This window comes from Amphiura filiformis, chromosome 20 (genome assembly GCF_039555335.1).
Source record: "Amphiura filiformis chromosome 20, Afil_fr2py, whole genome shotgun sequence".
Classification (NCBI taxonomy): Eukaryota; Metazoa; Echinodermata; class Ophiuroidea; order Amphilepidida; family Amphiuridae; genus Amphiura; species Amphiura filiformis.
Window position 1 is genome coordinate 9,172,129 of NC_092647.1, and position 26,146 is coordinate 9,198,274.

Consider the following 26,146-nt stretch of genomic DNA (forward strand, 5'->3'; position numbering starts at 1 on the left):
TCTCTATGTTTGAGACCTTTCTCTGTTTTTGAGACCTTTCTCTGTTTTTGAGACCTTTCTCTGTATTTGAGACCTTTCTCTGTTTTTTGAGACCTTTCTCTGTTTTTGAGACCTTTCTCTGTATTTGAGACCTTTCTCTGTTTTTGAGACCTTTCTCTGTTTTTGAGACCTTTCTCTGTATTTGAGACCTTATTATACTATTGAGACATTGTTGTGTGTTTGTGTCTGAGACCTTTCTCTGTTTTTGAGACCGTATTGTGCTATTGAGACATTACTGTGTGTTTGTTTCTGAGAGCTTTCTGTGTTTTTGAGACCTTATTATACTTTTGAGACCTTGTTGTGTGTTTATTTCTGAGACCTTTGTGTGTTTTTGAGACCTTGTTGTACTTTTGAGACCCTTGTGTGGTTTTGAGACCCTTTTGGCCCTCACGGCCGCCCATAGTAAAGGCCATTATATACGCACTCATGCATAGGGAGACAAACATGATAAAGTTAATCTGCTCTTTTCATTCTCGATCATTAACCTTTGGAACATTTCACATGCATACTGTTTGTCTCAATGCCTTCTCGGCAATCTCGGGCCATTATAGGCCTATACAGTACGACAGCAACTTAGCTCATTTCCGGTCTTTTTTACCGGCGTGACCTCTGCTGTTACGTAACGCAATGTTGAAAATCAGGTGGCAAATACGGTTTTTAGAAAACATCAAAAAATGGAATACACGAGTCGTTTCTCCCTTCATTTCCATATTGAGCCCATAGATAAGATATGAAACATGAGTATAAGGCAAAGAATAACGTGTAAAAGTTGAATTATGTGGAAAAAATGAATGCTTTTGGTGCGCGAAGTAGCCTAAAAAATTAGAGAAAATGCATGTCACGATCACTAAAATGGTTATATCTGCAGCTTTGAGGAAACGCAGCACTAATGCTTTTCTGTTGTGATAAACATTAATTAAACATAGCTTGTATTAAAATTTCAGCGAAAATGAGCGGTGGAACAACCTAGTCGTAGGTTGAAAAGTTGTGTTCTTTGAGTCCTCGTGCCGGAAGCGCACGTTGCAAGTGTCACGATGCTTCACGAAATGGATCCCAGCCGGCGCTGTCTATTATACATGTTATATTGATTAATATAGCAATTAAAAACGTCTATTGTTATATATTTTATAAATGCAAAATACTCTATTGTGTAACAAAATATTGTAGTCGTCAAAGAAGGTAGTATCATCTCATTTAACTGAAGTACAAGCAGTTTTGAAAAGATTGTTGTTGAGTGAGACCTTGAACACGTTGAACGAGAAATAAGATAGCAAAAGAATACCCTTTGCCCGAACAAGTTGCGATGGCTTAGTGGACAGAACGAAGGTGTGCAGTGCCGAAGGTTGAGAGTTCGATTCCCATGTTATCTTATCGATGATGTGGAATTTTTCAGTTCGTTTTTCTTTTCTTTTTTCCTCTCCCTTTTGTCTTTAATAATATAGGCCTAATGAATGTCGGCTTGAAGGCACACTTTTTTCATGATTTATTTCTTGTTCATGTTTAAGCCTAATCCTACATTCGAGTTCATATCTTTTAAAAAAATGCATTTAAGTTCAGTAGCTTTCAATATGATATAATCAAATAAAGCATGTCAAACTTAAGTAATTTTTAAAAGTTCAAGAATATATATAGGCCTAGGCCTATCAAATAAAGGAACGTCAACACAGATTTTCACGATTTTTTAATTGGACTAGACCCCTCCTATATCGGCAACATATTTTATGAGCTTTTATGCATACATATCAAATCATGAGATGCACGAATTTCAAACCTAATATTTTGGCATATTTGTAATTTTTACACAATGTTCAACTTACACCTCGGATTACACCTAATATAATTGGAATCAGCCAAGTTCGTCGTCTAGACAAATCCCCCATAGAACACCACAGTTAAGCGGTCAAGATATTAAGTGTTTTCTTTCATTTTATCTCGCTCCTTCTGCTTCAAATGTAACGTGAAAACCTTCCTGGCAGTTATTTACTAATATTATAAATATTGTTATAATTTTTGGAATAACAAAACTTCAAATTTGCCCGAAATCGTATATTATGGCTTTAATAAAAATATGAAAACTAGGATTTAAAAATATGAGTTAAAATCAAATCAAAAATCAAAGAGAGGTACTTGCGGGGTTCGAACCAAGATCGAACTTCCAAATACATGTATTTACCACTAAGCCATACCAGAGATATGATTAATTCGATGACAATAATAGCAATGTTATTCCCACTCAGTAGCTCTCAGTGCCTCACTCGTACATTCTATTTCTGGAATGAATTAACACCGTCCAAATAATGTAACACAAACCTTTATGCTGACTTTTAAAATTGTTTGAACGTTGGGAGTATTATTTTCAAGTTAAATAACCAACAATGGACAATTGACAATGAAAGTTTCTTTGCAGGAAAAACATCGGACGTACAATATATGGCGTGACAGTAGTCACGCACAAAGATAAACATTTCAACATGTTCAATATACGACTACGAATATATACCCCAACCAAAATTCACGAAATTTTCAGGCAAGCTAACTTAAGTTATTCTATAACATGACACCCATTTTTGATTCCGGCGCTTTTTCTTGCTTGATGATATGAACATTTTTGTGTTCGTGACATGCAATTTTTCTCATTTTCCGAGCTACTTTGGACATGTTCAAGCTTCTTTTTTCCATTTAATTCAACTTTTACACGTTATTTGTTGCTTTACACAAATGTTTGATGTCTTATCTGTGGTCAGGGTATATGAATGATGCAATATACGACCCGTGTCTTCCATTTCTGGAGCTATTTTGATAAAAAGCGTTTGCCGGCTAAAATTTCAACATTGTGTTACGTAACCCGTGTTCACCAACCCGTATAAATTTTCTGTCGAACAAAAGAGGTAACGAAGTTGCTGTCGTACTGTATAGTAAATCTTGAAACCGCAGAACGATCTGTTGGTCAGCATAGATATTGAATAAAATGGAATCCCATCACATCAATTCAAAGCTATACCCGTTTTTGAAATACTGGTTACCAGCGACTTAAAATGCAGACGGTGATGGAAGCGATATCGCCAATTTTGAGGTCGCCATTGGATTAACACATAATCATGAAAGCTTCACAAACAATTCTAAATTTGTTATGTGGTGTCAAAGCAAAATTATTTTACTCTAAAATCGTCGGGGTTCGACAAAGTACCCCACTGCAAGTATGATAATTTTCCATTTGTAATTGCTAACCATGTATTTTGAATGGGGCTGTCAGCCCTGTATCTTCGCCAGCCTCGTACGTCACGTGTTGCGCTTCCTATGCCGCCTGTTAAAATGTATGAAGTATGATCGCCCGCGATCACTAATTTATTTAAGTTTCGCTATCTCTTAGGTTCGCTATCACTAATTGCAATTAAGGTTCTATACCTAAGGTTCGCTATCACTAATTTTAATTAAGGTTCGCTAGAACTAATTAATTAAGGTTCGCTATCTCTAAGGTTCGCTATCACTAATTTTGATTAAGGTTCGCTATATCTAAGGTTCGTTATCAGTAATTTTCAATAAGGCCATATCACTAATTTTCAATAAGGTCCACTATCTCTAATTTTACACAAGGTCCCCTATCTCTAATTTTAAATAAGGTTCGCTATCTCTAAAATAAGGCCCACTATCTCTAATTTTAAATTTGTTTCTCTATAGAAAGCCCTTATTTAAAATTAGAGCCGGCGCGCGCGGGCTTTATTTTAAATTAGAGATACCCTGCAAACACAAAACGTTTTCGACATCATTCACAAAAGGTTATAAAAGGTTACCAGAAAACGTTTAAATGTCGGGTTATATAAAGGGTATATTAAGGGTATAAAACGTTTTCATAACATTAAAAATCATTTTTTGATAATCTACTGCTCAGCAAACAAAAAATGTTTTACAGAAAACGTTTAAATGTCGGGTTATATAAAGGGTATAAAAACGTTTTAATAACATTCCAAAAACATTTTTGAAAACTTGATACAAAACATTCTAAACAGAATGTTATTTTGGGGTTGAAAAAATATTTTGCGAAAAATGTTTGCCCAAAATATTTGCAATAACGTTTTAAAAACGTTTTCATGACCTTTATATAACCCGACATTTAAATGTTATTAAAACGTTTTGAAAAAAACATTTTAAGAACATTTCTGTGTTTGCTGGGTGCAAATATTTTAACATAATGTTATTTAAGTGTTGACAAAATATATGGTAAAAATGTTTGCAAAAATAGTTTACAATAACATTTTGAAAACATTTAAAAATATTGTTGTAGTGTGTTTTCATACAAAACGTTTTAAAACGTTTTCATGACCTTTATATAACCCGACATTTTAATGTTATTAAAACGTTTTTATGTAAACCAAAAGCCAAAATATAACTTATTAAAAACGTTTTAAAAACGTTTTGTGTTTGCTGGGTAGCGAACCTTTTTTAAATTAGAGATAGCGAGCCGGATTTAAAATTAGAGATAACTTCGGGCCTGAGATAGCGAATCTTAGAGATAGCGAAACTTAGAGATAGCGGGCCTTATTCAAATTAGAGATAACGAACCTTAGGGATACCGGGCTTGTTAAAATTAGAAATAGCGGGCCTTATTTTAAATTAGTGATAGCGAACCATAGATATAGCGAACCTTCAATAAATTAGTAATAGCGGGCCTTATTCAAAATTAATGATAGTAAACCTTATCTAACATTAGTGATATCGAACCTTAGAAATACCGAACCTTATTCCAAATTAGTGATATCATATCAAACCTTAGGTATAGTGAACCTTTTTTGTAATTAGTGATAGCGAACCTTAGAGATAGCGAACCGGCACCATGTCCAATAACTCAATAATCCAAGATTTGTGATATCCACAATCAGAATCCTGGTCCGGCAAGATTGAAAATAATCCAGTCCAACAAAACTTGACAAGCCGTCTGACAACCAATATGACCACAGTCCCTTTATGGGGTGTTGTCTGTACGACCAGGGATATGAGATATTTTATCCTTTTTCAGGGATTTTATCTCATTTCCTTGGTCTGACCCAGAGACTAGCTAGAGAGGCTGTTTAAAAAACAAGAACTGTCTCTAAAAAGAAACGCGTTTAATCAGTGTTGATATGGCTAGCTCACGGTTTGTTTTTAAGCCCTTTTTAAAGGTGGCGCCTTTACTTTTGAGGCATAGTTCATAAAAAAGTGAAATGTAACTCTTTGTGTATGTGTGTGACGGGGGTCTAGGTGTGTTTTGTTTGTTTGTTTTAAATCAATACTAGAGACTTAACTTTGTTTTGTTTGGTTGTACTTTTCCATATATCAAAAAAGCACGGGCAGAGCCGGGAACGTAGCCATATTTTAGGGGGGCCTTCAATCAACCCTTTGAAAAAACGCTGCCTTTGAACGTTTTTTTACAGGAAAAAATGGATTGTTTTCGGATTTGTGCATCGCATCCTCTGGCTACGGTTTGCCGATAGGGTCGGAAAAGCAACCACTTATTAGTTCTACACAATGGAACTGAACAGTATTGCTTTAATTTTTCAAAGTACCGGGCTGGCAAAGTAAATCCTGGTAAGCTAGCAATAGGAAGCCAATTGTGTCATTTTATTGCTATCATATCCTACCACGCATGGATAGAGCCCTACAATGCTTACACGAGAACAAAATTATCACAAATGTATGACCTTCTCGGCTTGGGTTTTTTTCTTCATTTATATCCTCATTATACTTTCCTGTGATAGCTAGCTACCTATTTTATAGCGTAAACAGTTCCCGGTAAGCCTGCATTCAATTCAATGCATTGGGCTCACATTTCCTATTAAACAACATGGCCGTTATTGAAGCATTGATCAGTGCATTGGATTTAACAACCGGGCTTATAGCTTTATTAGCCTTATTTGCAGTATTATTTTGGATTCAAACGCCACCGAATCTTCCACCGGGACCGAATGGTTGGCCATTCCTAGGTTGTTTCCCGAATCTGGCCTGGATTAAATTCAGAACTGGATTAGAAATTCACGAAGTGTTCAAGCAATTTGGAGATGGTTACGGCGATGTGTGTAGTTTGTACTTGGGACGGCGATTAGTCGTGTTACTTAATAGTAACCGGGCTATTAAAGAGGCGTTTCAGAACCCTGGACTACAAGACAGACCTCAGAGTGCAGTACTAGATGACGTAGTCATCGCCAGAGGTATGTCTATACAATTTTGCTGAACCATGAAATGGCATCAGCCTATATAGTGTTGTATGATACTTGCTTACAGAATAGGCCTACTTACTTACCCCGGGGGGATCACTCACAAAATGGTCTGTACGCATGCGTGACCAAAAAACAAGTAAAAGGGGGTGTTTTTTTAGGCAAGGCAAGTTACGCGCGTGACGCGTTTAGGGTCTAAAAAACAGTGATTTTCAAGAATAAGGGTAGTTTTGAAACTGGACAACTTGTTTAGGGTACCTTTTCAAATTTTCGGTAAATTATGAGTCCAAAAGGGTACATTTGTTGCATTTTCACCAGCCAAAAACTCATTTAGGGGTAAATTCTACACTAAATTACCTTATTAAGGGGCTAAATTTGCTGGTAGGGTAAAACTCGTTTAGGGGGTGTTTGAAAAAAATTTGGTCACGCATGCGTACACTGCCATATTTGAGTGGCCCCCCCGGGTTACTTACTTACTTAACCATGCCAACTGACTAACGAACCCTTTGGTCTGAAATGACCATATCTCGAAATGCCACAAAAGTATGACCCGGGAGTATGACCCCCCAAGTGGTGTCAAATGAAAAAGAATAAAAAAGTAAAATATATATTAACCAAAATATTTCCCCACCCAGGGGTGACACTCATCATGAGACGCGGGTCAATTTTCATATGGGTCCTTTAAATACCTCCAAATGCCAAGAAGGTATGACTATACCCAAGTGGTGTCGAATGAAAGAGAAAAAAACAAAGAATATATAAAAATTTATATTAAAAATTATTCTCCCACCGGGGATGACACTCCTCATAAGCCCTGGGTCAGTATTCATATTTTGGGTCCCTTTCATATCTTAATGCCAAGTATGGATTCCCTGAGTGGTGCCAAATGAAAGAGAAGAAAGTAAAGAATATAATAAAAACAATCTCTCCACCAGGGGTAACATTCCTCATAAGACCTGGGTAAATATTCATAATGGACACATCTTGAAATGCCAAGTGTCAAGAACTTGAGGTATGATCCCCCAATGGTATTAAATAAAAGAGAACAAAGTAAAGAATATAATAAAAAATAATTTTCCCACCGAGGGTAACACTCCTCATAAGACCTGGGTCAATAACTTACGCCACATGGTTCAGCTATGGTGCGGTAACCGCTCTAGTTTCTTTGTGACCTCGAATTGTTTGCTAATGTACATTTTCAAAGCATTCAACTGTACTGAACATGCTAAAACTGTAACTGTCTTCGTAAATATTAAAGCAAACATTGTGATTGAGATAGAAGACTAATACATTGCAACCCGGGGGGGGGTCACTCCCATTGTGGCCTATACACCATCCGCGATAATCAACTTTTGAAAAGGACCCTAAACAAGGATTTAACCCTTGGCTAAAACGATACCCTAAACACGGATTTTCTTCCTTGCATCAAATTTCATACCCTAAATTTCATTTCCGCGTATTAACAATTGCAATTTTGCTACCCTTTTTTTTTTATTTTTATGTTTTTGACACCCTAAACACGTTACGCGCGTATCGTGCCTACCCACGAAAAACTACCCTTTTTACGCGTTTTCATTATCGCGGATGGTGTACAGGCCACAATGGGAGTGACCCCCCGGGATTGCAACACAAAGGGGTTGCTACATGTACCTCTGAGCATATCACACAAACAATTTTTTCCAAGTTTTGAATTTATCTTAGATTCAACTTCATATTGGTTAATTATTGTTCGAGCGATTTGCTTTCTAGCATTGTCTAGAAGCAAAATGATGTACATCAGTTTACAGTAGAAAACAATTCCCAGCGGACAACAGCGAACCACCGGCCTCCCCCAGCCCCGGGGCTAGCTCGGCCACCGGACCATTTCCTGGGCTTTATTACCCAGTGATGTGCCAATCGAGTTCCTGTTGAAAACGCACTATGTAGCATTTTGTTTATATCAAAGATACTCAATATCGATAGTGAAAATTAATTGTGAATTGTGAAATGACCCGTAAAGTCTACTACAATATTAAAGTAAATCATGTTTGCACTATTGATTGTAATGATTGATGTGACTATGGAATTAAAGATGATACGATTATTGATTATATTATACGTAACGCAATGTTGAAAATCAGGTGGCAAATACGATTTTTCAGAAAACATTAAAAAATGGAATACACGAGTCATTTCTCCCTTCATTTCCATATTGAGCCCATAGATAAGATATGAAACATGAGTATAAGGCAAAGAATAACGTGTAAAAGTTGAATTATTGTTGAAAAATGAATGCTTTTGGTGCGCGAAGTAGCCTAAAAAATTAGAGAAAATGCATGTCACGATCACTAAAATGGTTATATCTACAGCTTTGAGGAAACGCCGGTCTAATGCTTTTCTGTTATGATAAACATTAATTAACCAGAGCTTGTGTTAAATTTTCAGCGAAAATGAGCGGTGGAATAACCTAGTCGTAGGTTGAAAAGTTGCGTTCTTTGAGTCCTCGTGTCTTATGCGCACGTTGCAAGTGTCACGATGCTTCACGAAATGGATCCCAGCCGGCGCTGTCTATTATTATACATGTCATATTGATTAATATAGCAATTAAAAACGTCCATTGTAATATATTTTGTTAATGCAAAATACTCTATTGTGTATCAAAATATTGTAGTCGTCGAAGAAGGTAGTATCATCTCATTTAACTGAAGTACAAGCAGTTTTGAAAAGATTGTTGTTGAGTGACATACTTGAACATGTTGAACGAGAAATAAGATAGCAAAAGAATACCCATGAGCTAGAACAAGATGCGATGGCTTAAATATTGTTTAAAAAAATTTCATATTTAGGCCTAATCCTCCATTCGATTTGATATCTTTTTAAACAATTGCATTCAAGTTCAGTAGCATTCAACATGAAATAAAGCATGTCAAACTTAAGTAATTTTTAAAAGTTTTAATTGGACTAGACCCCTCCCCTATCGACAACATAATTTATGCATACATATTAAATCATGAGATGCACGAATTTTAAACCAAATATTTTGGCATATTTGTAATTTTTACACAATGTCCAACTCACCTCGGATTACACCTAATATAATTGGAATCAGCCAAATTCGTTGTCTAGATAGAGCAACTAACTTTGATGTCTTATTATTTATTTTATTTATTTATTTATTTATTTATTTATTTATAACATTTGGCACAAGGCCAGCCAGATCCAATATTGATTACACAATAAATTGAAGGATTGCCCTTACATAAAATCAGAACATTACTAGAAAATACATATAATCAATACAGAATAAAATAAAACAAAGACATTAAATCCCCCATAGAACACCACAGTTAAGCGGTCAAGATGTTAAGTGTTTTCTTTCATTTTATTTCGCTACTTCTGCTTCAAATGTAATGTGAAAACCTTCCTGACAGTTATTTACTAATATTATAAATATTGTTATAATTTTTGGAATAAGAAAACTTCAAATTTGCCCGAAATCGTATATTATGGCTTTAATAAAAATATGAAAACTAGGATTTAAAAAAAATAGTTAAAATAAAATCAATAATCAAAGAGCTGTGCTAGCGGGGTTCCAACCAAGATCGAACTTCCAAATATTTACCACTAGCCATACCAGTGGTTTGATAGATTCGGTAATAATAGCAATGTTATTCCCACTCATGGCTCACTCGAGTATTCTATTTCTGGAATGAATTAACACCGTCCAAATAATGTAACACAAACCTTTATGCTGACTTTAAAATTGTTTGAACGTTGGGAGTATTATTTTCAAGGTAAATAACCAACAATGGACAATTGACAATGAAAGTTTCTTTTCAGGAAAAACATCGGCCGTACAATATATCGCGTGACAGTAGTCACGCACAAAGATAAACATTTCAACATGTTCAATATACGACTAAGAATATACCCCAACCAAAATTCACGAAATTTTCAGGCAAGCTAACTTCAGTTATACTATAACATGACACCCATTTTTGATTCCGGCGCTTTTTCTTGCTTGATGATATGAACATTTTGGTGTTCGTGACATGCAATTTTTCTCATTTTCCGAGCTACTTTGGACATGTTCAAGCTTCTTTATTTTCCATTTAATTCAACTTTTACACGTTTTTTGTTGCTTTACACAAATGTTTGATATCTTATCTAAGGTCAGGGTACACAAATGGAGCAATATACGACCCGTGTCTTCCATTTCTGGAGCTATTTTGATAAAAGGCGTTTGCCGGCTAAATTTCAACATTGTGTTACGTAACTCGTGTTCACCAACCCGTATACATTTTCTGTCGAACAAAAGAGGTCACGAAGTTGCCGTCATACTGAATAAAGCAATGAAGCTTAGAACTTTATTTTGGGACAACGTATCTATGATGAATTCATTCAAAAGTGCGTATATTAGGGGTGGGCAAGGTGGGCGAAATCATCCACCATTGGAAACTTTGGAGGGACGGTTTGCAGGGACGAAGCGAAGTAAGGGGAAAGGAAAGCAGGGGAAATGGTAGGAAAGCAGTGGAAAGGAAAGGAGAGAAAGGGAAGACAGAACAGAACAGAACAGAATTGGGGGGAAAAGGGAAAGAAAGAGCCCGGCATGCCGCGCCCCGGGCGGCATGCCCGGGGCACTCCCACTTTAGAGGTGACCCGTATTTAGCGCTGTTAAAACAAAATGTTTACATCGTCGCTGTCGGGGACAGGTAAAAGGCGAGTTAAAATGGGCGAGTTACATGAAAAGCGAGTTAGATTGGCGAGTTACCCCCTGCAGAGATTAAAGAGTGACCCCTGCTGAGAATATGACAAGTCCCATCGGCGAGTTAAGATTTACAACAAGTCCTGCTGGCGAGTTACGACAAGTCCCATAAGCGAGTTTCGTGGGGGGTAATTGACAAAAAACCTAATCTCTGTGGGGGGTAACTCGCCTTTTTAACTCGCTTTTCTTTAACCCGCCTTTTTTTTAACTCGCCTAGTTACAGCTCCCAAAGACCCCATATTTGTTTACGAACACATGCTCTGTCACCCGAAGACCCCTTATTTTTCCATTTGATCCGTCACCCTAAGACCTACGGAAGCTCTGAAGGGACATGACGAGTTGACGACTTGACGAGTTGACGACTTGACGAGTTGACGACATAAACGATGACATAAAAGACCCTTATTTTTCAATTTAAACAGCGACTTTCATTTATCACTGATGTTGTTAGTTATTTTGAAAATTTTTTTGAAGCATTCATGATTTAGAGCTATTAGAAATTCAAATGTTCGAGGTTTCTGTGGCAACTGTTTCGCCTGGCACCCAAAGGTTCCATTTTGTAAAAAGGTCATGTTCTCACCCAATGACCCCATATTTTTCACATTTTGCTCTCACCGAATGCCCCTTGCTGTGAAAGTGTCAGCCCTACAACTATATCTATTCAATATTGAAGCCCCCCCCCCGAGAAAGCCAAGATAAAGAAAACGACGAAAAAGAAAAAAAGAAAGTGAATAAAAACAAAAGGGAAGGCTAAAGGAAAAGGGGAAGAAGAAGGGGGAGAAGACAAATTGAGTGAAAAACAAACCCATTTAGGACGGGGGAAGCAAATTCAAGCGCAAGCAAAGAACGGGGGAATAGGTGAAAAAAGGGGAAAAAACCCTGAGCTTTGCGTATAGAACTGCTTCTTTTCAATCTGCATACATCATCCTAAGCTCAGTGGACAGAGTGAAAAACTGGTACATTTCTTTTTAAAAAAAAGCTGTGAGCCGATTGAAATATTTTTTTCCAGTTTATTAAGGGAACTGGAATGAGCGTTTTGAGCGTTTCGACAGCATTTTTTGTGGGACATGAGAGCACATCAGACCTATCGAATTGCATTCTGAATACGAAGAATGTCTTTCTGATATCAAATAATTTTCATTTTATGAAATTCACGATATAATACAAATTTTATAACAAATTATTAAAATTTGATATTTTTCATATTTTGGAGATATAACAGTCCTCGAAGTAAATTTTATAAATTTAATGATAGTCTTAGGCCTATGTATAATATAGCTGGGAGGAAAAGCCGACGATCAATTGAAAATGTTGACCTTTCATATTGAAGATATGGATTTTTTTCCCATTTATAATTAGGGCTTAGTGGTGTGTTGTTTTAATCTTTGGAGTGAAGGAGAAGGTGGTTTTAGCTCGAATTATTTACCCACAGATGGAACCCAGACGGTGGGACAGTCTAATATAAAATTGGGTATCACGAATCGTTGTATATGATGTGCAGTTAATATTCATATTTTCTTTTATACAGTGCTTTTATGCTTCAGTTTTGACACAAAAATAATTTCATTGAAAACCCTCTCACTCGGTTATTTCAAAAAGGTAACCACGCTTCACTAGAATGTGCAATAAATTAGCATCAAAATATGTCTTATTTTAACAGCATTCTGGAAACTATGGGCGTTTGGCGAAAAGAGGGGTAGTTATTGAATGCAACATAATCTTGCATAGGCCTAATTATAATGGCTCACATCAATACTGAACAATTCGGAATTTGGAATCTACCAGTTTATTGATCGCGACAGCCCAAGTAAAAATCACTTGGGAAGCTAACAAACAGAGGGAGTACGGTTAATGAAAATATCAAATGTGAAAATCTATCAATTGCACACAAATTAATACAAATCAGAATTTTGGGCTTAAATGTAATAGCCAGGGTATGTAAAATGGGCAAATGGACTACGGAGAAGTCTAGAGCATCATTCATGTGCTTAGCCTTGTCGAATTCCTTGTGCCTATGTCGTGTCGTGAAACTTAAATTTGTCAACACGCGCCCAACGACATTAAATCAACATTTCAGAAAAGTAGACCTGCATTATTTTTATTTTTATTAAAAGAATATGCCTGCATAAAAACTAACTGTTTTGCATGGGAACTGACATGTTAATATCAAAATCCCATAATTTATTCAGACTGTAATTCAGTCAATTTGGAGAATGGCCGGCTTAAGGGGACTCGATCTTTTGTGCGTAATTATAGAGGGCCAGGGGATTCACTCTATCATTTAAAAAATTATTTGAAGAAGTTAAAGAGCCCTAAGAATAAAAAACTGTAGTGTAATTCACTCCAGATACAATTTCTTTATATGACAAAAATTTATTTTTGTAATCGATCAAAAAACAAACGTTTTATATCAATTTTAAATTTAGCCTGAATCGGTAAATATGGTACCTCTCGCCCTTTTTTAGGTCAAGGCTGTTTTTACCATTATGCAGCGAACCATTGTTGAAGCTATTTCACATACATGTACAAAACATTCTAGAGGAAGAATGGGGCCATATACTGTTGAAATATCTTTTGTTGATTTCGAATGATAATGTCATGAAGTCGTAAATTTTAAGGTCAAATTCCTAAAACCAAAACAAAACATTGCGACGCAGATATTTCCCGACTTACGCAATTTCATCATCACATCAGTGTCTTTATTATTTGTTTGAAACCTTTCCCAAACGTTGGTGCTCTTTATGCATAAAACGGCTAATCTATCTTTACAAAACTCCTCCACTCAACTGCCACCGTGGTCGAGCGGTAAAGCGTTAGACGCGTAATCAAAGGAAGTTACGAAACGCTGGTTCGAATCCCAACGAAGCCTGTGGAAACTTTTTTTCTTCAAAATTCATGATCGCATTCCGAAATGAGTCACTTGTCGGTAAATCATGTATCGCACATCGTCATCATCCCTATTTCTTCGTGTCAAAAATTGCCGCGATAGTACAGCGAATCCTCTCGTTTTTCAACAGCTATACGCATGGCGATTTTGTTCGAGATAGGCCGAGCGACTCAGGCTAAGCATATACCATGACTATCATATGAGATACCACAGAGTTTCTATATTCTACACATTATTACGATTTGTGAATGCTCTAGTACCCCATATGATGTTTCTATTACAAGAAAAATCGATTTGTTTTCAGGTAAAACCAGGGTTTTGTTTCCAGTACACTAACTCGAAAAGCAATACACTAATTAGCGGGGCCTTGCAGCTTGCTGTGGATATCTTTTACTGCATTTTATAAGTAAAGATTTTGAAATCCAAAGTAAAAATTGTGATATATTTAATTTTGAGAATTACAATTATACTTTATAGGTATAAAGGAACACGTTTAGCCCATTCAGTTAAGTTCCAGGTGCAAGTCCTATAACACAATGCATATGTAAACTTTCTTTATCTGTGTCAATAATAGAATATTGATTTCAACGGAATATAGAGCTGTATGGAAAAAAAATTTATAATACAGGGTGTTGACACTGTGTATCGTATCCTTTAATAAGCATTCGTGTCTTTTGTATACAAGAACAATCATCAAGACCGAATAATTAGGCATATGCTTTGTGAGTTTTGGCTAACAACACGCCGCAAAAGCTTACAAAGCTCGTTGCGGATTATGTTTTAAAATTCACTTATCGTAGATCCAGTCACAGACTTTAAGCATCATATTTCGAGGCGCGGAAAGACACCAAATTGGTGTCGTATGACCTTTGACATTCTTTTGTGGCGAGTGACATGACCTTTCAATTCACGCCGAGTGTCCTTGACAGGCTTGATTATGCTTCATGGTCATGAAAGAATTCAAAAGATAACCTCTGCCCCAATAATCCCAAGCTATTGTCTGAAACTGCACCTCGGAAGATGTATGGTAAAAACTCAGTCCTCAAATGATAAATTACTGACTATCATTGAGGACTGAGTTCCGCAGTCTAATGTAGATCCACCATGAGCTGTTGTGCATATGCATATCGATATGGTGTGATACGGAGCTCAGCGAAATGAAATCGCAAAAGCGCGCCGGTTCGAATCCGAACGGTTCTAATTTTTTTCTCTACTTTATTATAGTTCGCATCGCATGAACTTTACTTCTTCATACATTTTGGAAATCGTATGGCCTCAAGTTGTGGCAATTTCTAAAAGGGCAAATACATGAAGAGGTTTCCGGCTTGTGTTATCTTATCACATCAAGGAAACTGAGAGTAATTAAAGCGTACTATAAAGCCAGAAAATATACGATTTCGGTCAAATTTGATTTTGTTTTTCTTTGTCAAAAATTCTGAAATAATATTAGCAAACTGCTAGGAAGGTTTGCAAATATGTCGGGTCAATTTAAGCCGAAATAATGGGGTAAAATGGAAGAAAACCTACTTACAATCTGGATTATAACTCTTTTTCAAACTTCCTCACTCCCCTTTAATACACATTCATGTATAAGAATGAACTTCATGGAATGTAACTTGAAGTTTACGAATCGTGCCAAGTTAGCTATGAAATCCGGATAATAATGAAATAGATTGAATCTGGTGGGGAAAAGTTTAAGGACCCCTGTAGGTTATTGGTTTTAAATTGGTTTTAAATGCGTGGGTTGAAAAAAAAAGAATGAAGTTTCAGAAGCCTTTGACATTTCTCATGGTCCCCAGTTGGACGCTCGGACATTATGCGTCATTATCATAAGAACATGTTTCAATGGTTCCCACGTAAACAGACACCCATTATACCCAGTCGGCAAACCCACTATACAAATTAGGTTCCCTAAAATTCAATTGTTTGCCAATAAACCCAAATCTTTTGCAGAATTACGCGTAAAGCGTGATGTCATCATCACGATAAATGCACAGACGTATCAATAAAATAATAAATTTGGCGGGCTGATACGTTTTCTTGCAATGTGGTTTTCTTGTAAGTTGTATAAAGGATGACGGCTATTTTTACATAAGCAGTAAAGTAGCCAGCAGCGGGGGCGCAGACAAAAAATGAAAGAGAAAATCGGGAAGGAAAAGGACAACATTCACTCCGATGTTGGACCAAAATAGTGTAACATACAATTTTTTATGCGCGCACATTGTCCCAATAATAGGCCTAATGCCCTTTTTTTACCTTTTTTGGAAGCTCGAAGACATAACATAATATGTACAGTCTCTCTAAAAAATAACGGTATAGGGCCTACTGTATGTGTATTGTGTATCCCACCGATTTTATACCGGGTCAAAATGATGCAACCGACATTTTTTTCCTCTTTGCCCCCAATTTGTTTTATTTTGCCCCTCCCCCCCTTCCGGCCATGAAAGCGCCTGTATATGGTCAATTCCAGCCAAAGCGGACAAAATTCTCTCTGGGGCCATTTTGAAAATGTTTTCCTTTTCAATTCTAGACTTATCAAATGAGACGGTCATATCTAGTGAATCATCAGGTGGAAGTGCCATCGGATTGAAAAATAACTTTTCTTGCTAGACCAAATAAAGTGTTAAATGCGCATATGCATGTTACCCACGAATTCAAGCCTTTTTCACCTGTTGTAGGCCCCTACGCCATAAAATTTCACTTTCTTTAATATCTTTCAATATTTTATGTGTGACTCATATAGGCCTACACTAGAAATCGGTGAAGACTTTGAACGTAAAATAGAATTTTATTACATATATCTACAAAGAAATATCTTGGTTATTACATATTTGAAGAAAGAACCAGGTGTACAGTTAAGATTGTGTCAATTCTTAAAACTCTTTCCAAAGTGGCTGTCATTTAACATTACTGTATTATTTCGAAAGATTAGAATAAATTCTTCATATAAATATAAAGTTCGATTTTGTATCTCGTCGCAGGATGAGGATCTCGGATGGATTCGTGGGTAACAGCGTCTGGAAAATAGCATTTCCTAGTATTTTCTTTTAATAAAAATAAAAAATACTTTTCCGCATGTCAATAATTCAGGGTGCAATGGCACTAAAATGAATTTTAATCAAAATACAAACTACATGGAATATTTAGAATGGATCATTATGGCATGTTGGGTATAAAAATTTTGAGAATAATGAAGTTGCCAAATTCAAATAGACAGAGCAAACAGTTTTATATTATTATTTTAGTAAAATCATTCCATATTTTCATGCAGCAATATTCTATTAACTCGTGTTTGACAGTTCCTACGAACTAAAACACTATCAATACATTGTTAACTAAAATTTAAGTAGAGATTCGTGGGTAACCAAAATGTTCGTGGGTAACACATATTTGAAGGTATGTATTGGTAGGCGGCAAAATAAAAAATATTACAGAAGGTTGGAAACCATCATGCGGTTATTCCTCCATTGTGTTTCAATGATTCCCGTATTCTCTAACCGATTGCATTTACCCAAAAAATGGTAATTTAGGATAATCAATCAAAACCTCGTGATACAGCTTCAGTATACCTTCAAGAGGACGCTATTAAACAGGACTGTTTTGGAACCTATTTCGCATGTTTTCAAAATGTTAAGATGCATAAGAAACATATAATTTACGAGTAAATCCTTGGATTCGTGGGTAACGCCGAATTCGTGGGTAAAGCTATAAGTACTATAGTACCGTTTGGGGTTTGCGTTTCTTAGGTGCATAAACTGTAAGTACTGTAAAAATTATAGCATACCCATGGCTTGAATATGTGCTGATTTAAACTTAAAATAAATAAAAATTCCTTTAAAAAAGGAATGGGGCGCCCAATGTGAGCTTGGACGTGACGGTGAATTCCATGGTGTGTAGATTTGGTATTATAATGATTTTTCTAGGGAAGAGTAGAAGATGATCAAATGCAAGAGAAATGTGTTTGATTGGGGAAGGTGTGTGACAGGACCGTTTTGGATGAAATAAATGGGATTGAAGCTTTCGTGTCAATTTGCGATTATGTGGGGTGGGGATTTCTGTTTTGGGACCTATTGTAGTGAGGAGATTGCTTTGGATATTGAATATTGTTGAATTTCGTTATGCAGGGGTATATGATGAATAGTGCTTGGACGTGATATGGTGAATTCTATGGTGTGTAGATTTGGTATTATAATGATTTTTCTAGGGAAGAGTATAGGAAATGATCAAATGCAAGAGAAATGTGTTTGATTGGGGACAATGTATGACAGGACCGTTTTGGATGAAAAAATGGGAATGAAGCTTTCGTGTCAATTTGCGATTATGTGGGGTGGGGAAAATTCTGTTTTTGGGACCTATTATAGTGAGGATATTGCTTTGGATATTGAATATTGTTGAATTTCGTTATGCAGGGGTATATGATGAATAGTATAGAAGACACAAATAAGTAAGCTCCCCTGGCAAAATATGTGGGGGGGGGGGGTTATCCCCACCCGGGATCTACGCCTATGTTGACCAATAGAAAACGTTAAGTTTTTATAAATGTATAACGTCTGTGATACATATACATCATCTACTTGCTAATACACTGAAAATCAAATAGAGATGAAGGATAAAGAGGAAGAGTCTTTCAAAATGACACAGTTCACGAATCAGGTGTATAGTCATTTGTTGTAACTTTCCATTTTCATATCTAACCTACTCTGCACTAAATCTTACAATAATTCGTGATTTGAGGCATAATGATACCTACATCCTGACTCTGACATATAGGCCTATAACTCCCCAGCAAACAAACTTTCCAAGTCAATTATAGGCCTACCATGCAAATAATAACATTTGGCCTACTAGAGCTCTAATTAAGATAACATCTAATTAAGCAAACATTACTGGGTAGCATCGAGGTTTAAGAACTGTTCCCATGATAGATAAGCATGTTGTGGATCCTAGTGTATGGTCAAACTATATGCCGTGTTGTTTCCATACAGTTTGCCGCCCAATTGTGCCACCATATTACAACTCTGGCAATAACCGCTATATAGATTTGTTTATGGTAATTGGCAAACAAAGGCCATTGATCTTATGGTCAAATGTCATCGTCTATCGGGTTTTAAGACAAACGGTGGTCAGGTTGAAGGCATACAAAGGTCGCGGATTATGTGGTGTTTTACAAATCCATTAATTTTGTCTTTTAAACAAAGAATATACGCACACCATTTTATCCTGTGCATAACAGAAAACAATAATAAAATAAAATCCAAACATATTGTGGTTTTATTTCTGAGCAAGGGCATAATTTTAGCAAAACAATTGCGGAGTAAATCTAGTAAGAGTGAAATTAGAAACTTCTCACAAACACATGCCTATATTGTGGGACGCCTCCGTAGGGCGCCCCAACAATCACCTTGTTTTTCAAGGTTAGCATCTATTCGGGATTCGTGGGTAACAAAAGTTTAAACCGTCGTAGATTCTTGTTTAAAGCGGTGAACGTATTTTTACGATTTACAATTTTGAGCGCTTGTCAAACTAAATTCAGTGTCCAAAGTCATTAAATGTTAATTTAAGTTATGGCAATTATATTTGCTGGACTCGTGGGTAACAGTTGATACGTGGGTAACGTCAAATTTGATTTTATGGAATTTTATGGGTAAAACGTATTTGCATAAAATAATCACTTGGACCTCAGAATTATAGAACGAAACTTCGTTTCATGATATAGTCATTTATGGCATATTCACTTAACATTTTTCAGAACGATCATTTTATTTTTGATACGCGGATAACAAAATTATTAGCCAAATTGACTTAATGGCCTCTAGAGTCCACAAACTTTGGTGGAATTCAATCGTTTTACATATGATGAGAGATCACGCAAACGTCTTTCTAAGGCTGCGATCACATAGAAGTATACTATTCGGGTATACGGTGCACGTTTTGCAGGTGCACGCGTATAGCTCAAATCGGGCAAGGTAATTTCATAGTACCGGGTCACATAAGAGCTATTCGAAAAGGCCGTACACCTGCGTATAGTTTAGTATAGTGGAATCGTGCGTGTTCGATTTTAGTGCAGCGTATACCGTCCTAATTTTAAAAACCTAAACCATATGTGGGTAAATTCATTTTTTTAATAGATGCACTATCTAATTCTGCACATTATGACACCTCATTGAATGCAATGTGACCTCAAGAAGTAGGCCTAAAGTTACAAGCATTTGATAAGACGAAGAAAATGGGTAAACTGACATACTCGCTATCCGCTATACGAAATACGCTCATTCCATCAGGCTGAGTTCACATAGTATACTCCTATATGAACTCAGCCTGATCGAATGAGCGTATTTCGTATAGCGAATACCGTATACCGTATACCGTATACTTCTATGTGAACTCAGCCTAACGGTAATAATTTCATTTTGATTGAAGGACATTCAATGACATAAACACATCAAAAGAAATAAGCCCCCTCTGAACATGTCGTCATAACATAACTCCGCTTCTGGATATCGTTTGAAGTCAAATGATATACCATTTTAAGTTTATGATGTTTATTTTTAAACACGAAATAAAACAAAATTGACCGGGGAAGATTTACGGCTCATTCGCCGTGGACGGTCACATATAGCACCCAGTGTGGCATAGATTTCTTTTTGGGGCGCCCGCTACGGCGGCCACTATTGCCTTGTGGCTTGAAGTGTAGTTGTAAATTGCTTCAAATTTCGGTCTTTCTAGATTTATTTCGCTTTTTTGCTTAAAAGTAGGCTCCTTACGTGCTTAGAAATAAAAACGCAACTTACTTGGTTTTGATTTTATTATTGTTTACTATGCACATGATGTCAGTAAAGAAGTTGTATATGCATGCAGCAGGAATTAAGGCTTGAAATACAAAATTAGTGGAAACCCATTTAAGTCTTACGATATGGTACACACACGGAAGATGCCATTAGTTGGTTGATGTATATCCCTCCTATGATTTATGCTTTGTTATCAAAAGCACGACACATGATATTATGATTTGCACAAAAGCAGTGATAGATGATCATGATGACTCGTTGCTGTTCAAATGGAAATATAGGGATCTTTAGGTGACAAATCGAAAGGAAAAATGTCTTTAGGTGACAGAGCATGTGATCATAAAAAATATGGGGTCTTTGGGTGACAGCGGTACTGAAAAGGGGGTCTTAACAGCCCTACATACGCGTCACCTCCAAAGTGGGAGTGACCCCACCCCCGGATTTCAGCACATCACATCAAAGCTCCCGTTGGGCGCCCATTCCTTTTTTAAAGGAATTTTTATTGACAATGGGATGGGGTGGACTTAGTGCAAATCTCTGAAGTAGAGTGAATCACGTATTTTTGCTCACAAAATAACTTTTTTAGTCTATCAAGACATTAAAAGCTGTTATCATTACGATAAAGCTGACGGGTTGCCACCTAGTTAGCTATTAACCTCATTTTTTTTCACGAACAAATGTAGTAAATATCTAGAGAATTCCGTCAAGGAAAAATGGAACAATTTCAGTCATGCTAGTGGTCCAAACTGCAAAGCGAGGACAAACCCGCTAAATCTCCCATTACCTGTCCAATATCAACGATTGAGAAAATTAAAAATGGGCAAACAGTAAACCCCCTGTAACCAACCCGTTTTACAGTATGCTTCGACTATATTTATAAATACGTTTTTATAAATACGCGCGTGACCACGCAATGCCATGATGCATGGCAGCTTGTAGACTCGAAGTGACCTTCTACATAGTGGGTGGTCTTCCTATACATTTGAATGCAAAGCGGAACAACTTGAGACTAACTGTGCAGCAAATTTGTCTATTTTGTTCAGCTTAGTGATTATATTGCAATCGTTTCCGTCGTTGACTATTTTTTCCGTCGTCAAATACTTTCAAAATGTTGTTTTTAATAACATAATTAAAAATTCGGAATCCCCTCATGTGTAATAACTTTGCTATTCAATTAATACTTAAATTTGATATTTATCTACAGAGTTCCTATCCTTTTCTGTATAGTGGTCAATGAATGAGGATTTGGTCACACTTGCTTGTCTTGGTATGTCGTGCCTATATGGGTCACGTGCGTATTTATAAAAGCGTATTTATAAATATAGTCGAAGCATACTGTTTTACCTGATGTTGGGAAAATTAAAAAACAAAACAAAAAAACAAAAAAATCCAGCTGCATTTTTAGAAAAAGGTGGTTCTCGAACCACGAGTCTCAACCTTCTTTCGCGACCGCCTGCTTTCGCGATTACGGTTCTCGTCTGGGCACGTTATTATGACGTTAACCTGGCTGATAGTGACTGTACGCACCAAGTTTCATACCCATCCGACAGCACACCACTCTTCGTCATACATACATTCTCCCAGCCACATTTCCCTAACATAATATGAAATTTAAAAAAAAAAAGGAAATTAAATTTTGGCACAAGTGGGGCTCGAACCCACGCTGCACTGCGCCGCTATCATGTATACAGAATCGACATATCACCAGCGCCTTAGACCGCTTGTTGGTGTCATCGTAAAAATTTAAACATATAATCACAACTTCATTACTTCAACATACCACGTGACAAGCAAAGACAGAAAACGTACCATATTTTGGAATTTTATTTGTTTAAAAACATTAATGTGTATTAATAGCGCTCAATTGTTAATAACTGCTTGTTCTACATACAGAAATCCGACAATAAATGGGCAGTTATACATGCACAATACATAACCGATTTGAACTCGCTGGGCTGCTCCGGCTGCACGTGCTTTACTCCTATATTATACCGGGTATGTACATGTGGGTCAGTATGGAGCCTACCATTTTTCGTGTATACACGGTCTGGATTTTTGCAATTTAACGGAGAAGTCCACGTAGGTCCCCACAGTTTCTTTCAGATATTAAAAGATTAGATTCCCATGAAGACGAAACAGTAATCTTTAGTTGGGACCTACGTAAAATTTACATAAAATTTTTGCCATCAATCCAGTGTTCATTTCAACTAAATTCAGAAAAAATTTTGGCGTATATAAAATTGAAATAAAATTCTCTGCTTTCTAAACCACATAAACTGTAGCACCATTGGGTATCACGAATCGTCATATATGATGTACACTTAATATTCAAATATTTTTTTATACATATGATGCTTCAGTTTTTACACAAAAAATATTTCTTTGAAAACCCTCCCACTCGACTATTTTTAAAAAAGTAATCAGGCTTCCTCAGCATGTGCAAGAAAATAGCATTAAAATTTTTCTTATTCTAGCAGCCTTTTAGAAATACTGGTGAACGGCGTCCACTGCTGTAATCCGACAGTCTTTATTAATCTGACCTCAGCTGACACCTGATGACCCCGAAATGACCTTCCAAAAATTTGGCTCTAAATGTTGACTGTACCCACCAAGTTTCATGCACATATGATGGTTTTAGTCATTTGACCTCAGCTGACCCCTGGGTGACCTCGGATGACCCCGAAATGACCTTCCAAACTGTACCCACCAAGTTTCATGCCCATACGACAACATATATGGAGAGTAAGAAAGAATACAGCAGGATGGGGTCCCCGGGGTAGTTGCATAAGGTACTTAATTACCCTATTTTGCGGTGAAAATCTAATCAGGTCGAGAACCTCTGGCTAACACTCTCCATGGAAGAAAGAGATGAGAAGGAACCACAACGACTTCGATCGGCCAAGTTTTAATCCGCTTATCCATTGACGCATGAAAAGAAAAGCTATCAATGGTACTTACTTTCATGTATGATCCATTTACCGCGATCGATGCTTGGCGAAATCATTACTGGAAAAAACTATAACAAACCCATCCAAGAACAAACAAACGCTACCCAGAAGTAAGATTATGGAATTTCACTGATGCTCTGAACATGTATAGTAGCTTTGTTTTGGGATCTACAGTCAAACTGTTTTCTTGATCGTGTTGTGTAGAAAATGTCCTTTAACACATCGAAAAGGTCATCAAAATCGGCCGTTTTTTTGCTGAGTTTCATCTTTAGCAAATAAGGTAAAATTTTTCGATGAAAAATAGATGCAAAATGTTCTTAAATAATGCACAATGTTCCGGTTGAGTCCGGTACATGAAACCTGTTTAATTTAATAGTTTAGATGTGCATAATCGTAACTAGCTAACTCGTTGCAGTGCCAAAGACTGCCAACTCTGAGAAAAAAGTCATCAAAGTTCGGGAAAATTGGGCGAAATGGAAGAAAAAGATGTAGGCCATATCAATGACCGATGATTATACCTGATCTCATGTACCAATACCTTGCGATGATCACGTCACCAGAGAAAATCCTATAGAGTGCTTGCACGGAAGGTCATTAGTTCAAATCATCCTTCAGACACGCTCCAGAAGACATGCAAATACATGGAGTACAATACCAATCACCTATTTAACGCGGGGTATTGATCAAAGTAAATCCTCATGAATAACAATGTCAATTAAATGTCGGTGAAGGGAGTGGACAAAGTGAATGCGTTCGTTGTGGTTCCTTCTTATCTCTTTCTTCCATGCACTCTCCATCAAATTACATCACTGTACCCCATACGGATCTCCAGATAATCTGTTCACAAGGTGTTTTGCTTGATAAGCATATTATATTTATAGATTATGCAAATGAGGTACTTAATTAGCATATTTTGCCCTGGAAATCTGATCAGGTCGAGAACCTCTGGCCGCGCTACTCCACACCAAGTTACGTCACTGTACCCCATACGGAATCTCGAGATAATCTGTTCACAGGGTATTTTGCTTGTTATGCATAAATTATGCAAATTAGGTACTTCATTGCCATATTTTGCGCTGAAAATTTAATCAGGTCGAGAACCGCTGGTCACGCTATATACCCGCCCTATCAAGTTTCATCATCATCATGATCATAGCGCTTACCATGCTTATACACCACATTTCGCCATACTGCATTTTAGAAACGCTTGCTGTTAGAATAAGAATTTTAATGCTAATTTATTGCACATTCTAGGGAAGCGTGGATACCGTTTTGAAATAACCGAGTGAGAGGGTTTTCAAGAAAATATTTTTCCTGTCAAAACTGAAGCATCCTCTGTAAAAAAGAAAATATGAATATTAACTGCACATCATATCTACCAAAAAACGTTTCAAACGTAAAAAGGGGTCAAGTTTAAAAATTCTTTCCTGTGTGGCTTTTCACCCTTTTAAAACTTGGTCCCATTCAGTAAAGTAGTACCGTAATAACATGAAGAATGAGTCCTAATTTCTACATGCAACAATTAGGTTTAAGACTGTTCGAAAGCGGTGCAATATGACGTAGGCTATGTATTATCAAAAACATTTGAAGGTTTATGTTTCATTATATTGTGTGTTCATAAAGAGTAGTAGAGTATTATATATACTTAGCAAATTGACTGTCTATCAACCTGCTACATATAGGCCCTACATCTGTACATAAGGCGCAGAATCGCACAAGACGATGAAGAATTTAACAAAGTTAGTATTTGCTTATACTTTTGCTAAATACATTATAACGTCTTTACGGAAAAACTTCAATCAAGCACGAACATTAATTAATTTACTCTACAAAATGAACACTGACAACTAAGAAAACAAACAAGTAGCCTAAAGATGACTTCGTATGGGTCTTTAGAAACTTTCATAAATGGGACCAAGTTTAAAAAAGGGTGAAAAGCCACACAGGAAAGAATTTTTAAACTTGGCCCCTTTTTACGTTTGAAACGTTTTTTGGTAGATATTAATTCTTTTTTTGAGGTAAAAATATTTCGCGGTTAATGGTTCTTTGTAGCCCTGCTGGGCAAACTAGTTGGATATTCGTAGTTTTACACACCATTGATGACATCATATGTTTTGACCTGTAATAAATTACAGGTCAAAGGTTATTACAGGTCAAAGGTTATTACAGGTCAAAGGTTATTACTTTGAGTAGTTTGTTTACACATTGATGTCTCGGCAAAGCGGGCACACTTGGCCAGCACTTGTAAACTTGGTTGGTCTTCTCGTTTTATACCTTGTTTTGATTCGTGCAGAGTAAGATCTGCTGGTAATTTAAGCTTTTGTAGCGTGTCCTTTATCGCCGTAAACTCGGCTTGTATATCTGATTCGGTGTCAATGCCCACGGCGGTGCGATCATCAGTGAATTCTGCAGGACCGTGTTCATGTAGTACGCGACGATTGAATTTATCGTCTGCTGACTCTGCACACTCTCGAAAGTCTCGTGTGTTAAAATCGCGTCCTTGCGCTGCACCTTCTTTGTAAAGCTCCAATTTTTTCACTCTATCAGTCAGT

At 36.8% G+C, this 26,146-nt stretch overlaps 1 protein-coding gene across 1 annotated transcript in view; it reads left to right on the top strand.

The window, feature by feature from the left end:
* The first annotated feature begins 5,742 nt into the window (after window positions 1-5,742).
* The window catches only part of LOC140141889 (cytochrome P450 2J4-like), a 31,302-nt gene continuing 10,898 nt past the window's right edge, over window positions 5,743-26,146 (top strand). Inside the window, exon 1 of the mRNA XM_072163759.1 lies at window positions 5,743-6,221. Coding sequence (XP_072019860.1) covers window positions 5,858-6,221 — 364 coding nt within the window. The 5' untranslated portion in view covers window positions 5,743-5,857. The remainder of the gene's footprint in view (window positions 6,222-26,146) is intronic.